General features: G+C 47.1%; 1 protein-coding gene across 1 annotated transcript; it reads left to right on the top strand.

Annotated features, from left to right (window-relative positions):
• Positions 1 to 907: 907 nt before the first annotated feature.
• GNI_213140 (hypothetical protein) lies at positions 908 to 1,243 on the top strand (the record flags this gene model as incomplete). The annotated part of the gene is made up of 2 exons (XM_011135537.1): positions 908 to 910; positions 998 to 1,243. The coding sequence occupies 2 exons, from the start codon at positions 908 to 910 to the stop codon at positions 1,241 to 1,243; spliced, it is 249 nt and encodes an 82-aa protein (XP_011133839.1).
• Positions 1,244 to 1,606: the final 363 nt, after the last annotated feature.

Genomic DNA, 1,606 nt, shown 5'->3' with positions numbered 1-1,606 from the left:
ATCGGTAGCTGTCGGGTTCCCCCCCAGATCCGGTCTTGGTGCCAGTTCCCTAAAGTGCCATAACAGGTAGACCAAGAAACAGCAAACCAAGAAGAAGAATGTAGTCGCGTATGAAGGGGTATACATGGGAAGAGATTGTGTAGCAATGAAATGGACAGTCAACAGCAGTTGGTCGAATTGCATGCAGGCGGCTGTGTAGGCAGTAGCAAGACTCGGAGTCAAGACTTCGACAGAAGAGAAGCAGAGTAGTGGAAGCGAGTACAGGCACAAGAGGTTCAAAGAAGGAGTGGTGAGAAGGGTAGAAAGATTGGACAGGTCGAAGAAGTGAAAGGAAAAAGAAGAGGAGGGTTTATTATTATGTACCAATACCCCAAACCCAAGTGATGACTTCGAGAAATTTTGAAGATTGGAATTTCGCCGACACAACGGCTGGAGACGCCGTCTCCGCCTACCTTTGACCTTCTCTTTTATTGAAACCTAGAATTTTTCAAACTCCGAAACAGCGATTAATGTTGAGTAATGCCGTATTACTAATAGCATCACTTCTCGTTATCGTCGTTCTGCGGTAGTGACCCACAAACGCTTTCTCCTTTGTTTTCGTTTGCTGGACAGGTCTTTCAGTTCTTGGTTTCGGATTTGGGCGGCCCATCGGGTCTAGCTGTCATGCCCAGGAAGTCTCAGTTTTTCCTTTCTCCGGCAGTTCGAATCTATTCCCCCCCACTGGGATTCGAACCGGGGATTCCCGGAATCCGAAAGGAACCTCTTACCGACTCGGGCATGACAGCTGGTCTAGGGAGGAATAGAGTAGACGGTACGGCTTCTGTCACATAGGGAAGTCCACCGTAGAGAGGTAACAGCGAGTATTGGTGGGGGGTCATACGCGGATTGTTTCCGGGGTAAATTAAACATGGTGAAATCAACAGATCCCCAGATCATCTATGCACTATTCTGCATGTCAAATATTCTATCAATAAAAAAGAAGCTCGTATTTTGATAGCAATCATATACGTTGTATATAGAAGCTCGTTTAAACATCCTAGGTAACCCTTGGATGAGGACCCTGAAGGCTGCTGTATGTTTCAAGGATGATGAAGTTAGAAACGAAGCTGGAAAGCTATCTTTATTCACCAAGGAAGTTATACATTACCTCGATGTGTTCAATGTTGGTCCCAAGATCGTTGATGTCAATGTGATGGCTGATCCTGCACCAGTTTTCGTTCAGACTCAAGCGGTCTTCGCATGACACCTTGCTTTAGCGTCGTGGTCTAGTGGCTATGACGTCTGCTTAACACGCCGAGTTCCCGAGTTCGATCCTCGGCGTCCGTTGAGGTAAGACTAATCAACACGCCGAGTGTCCACCGGGTCCAGGTGGTAAGAATACACGACTTCCACACCCAGACCCAGCTTCAGCTCTTCGTCTTGACTTGAGTTGCCCTTGCTGGCTTTGCTACGGCTCGTATGATTACACTGGACTCGCTTGGCATTTGTTTGCGAAATTAATGAGATGCAAAAATCGTTTCGACGAACGGACCAACAGATGGACAAAAATTTGTGGTTTTATTAATGGCAGGTGTGTGCGTCTGTCTCCGCGGGACAAGACACACAT

This window comes from Gregarina niphandrodes (assembly GCF_000223845.1).
Source record: "Gregarina niphandrodes unplaced genomic scaffold scaffold00144, whole genome shotgun sequence".
Lineage (NCBI taxonomy): Eukaryota > Apicomplexa > Conoidasida > Eugregarinorida > Gregarinidae > Gregarina > Gregarina niphandrodes.
This window is presented reverse-complemented; position numbering and strand designations above follow the sequence as displayed.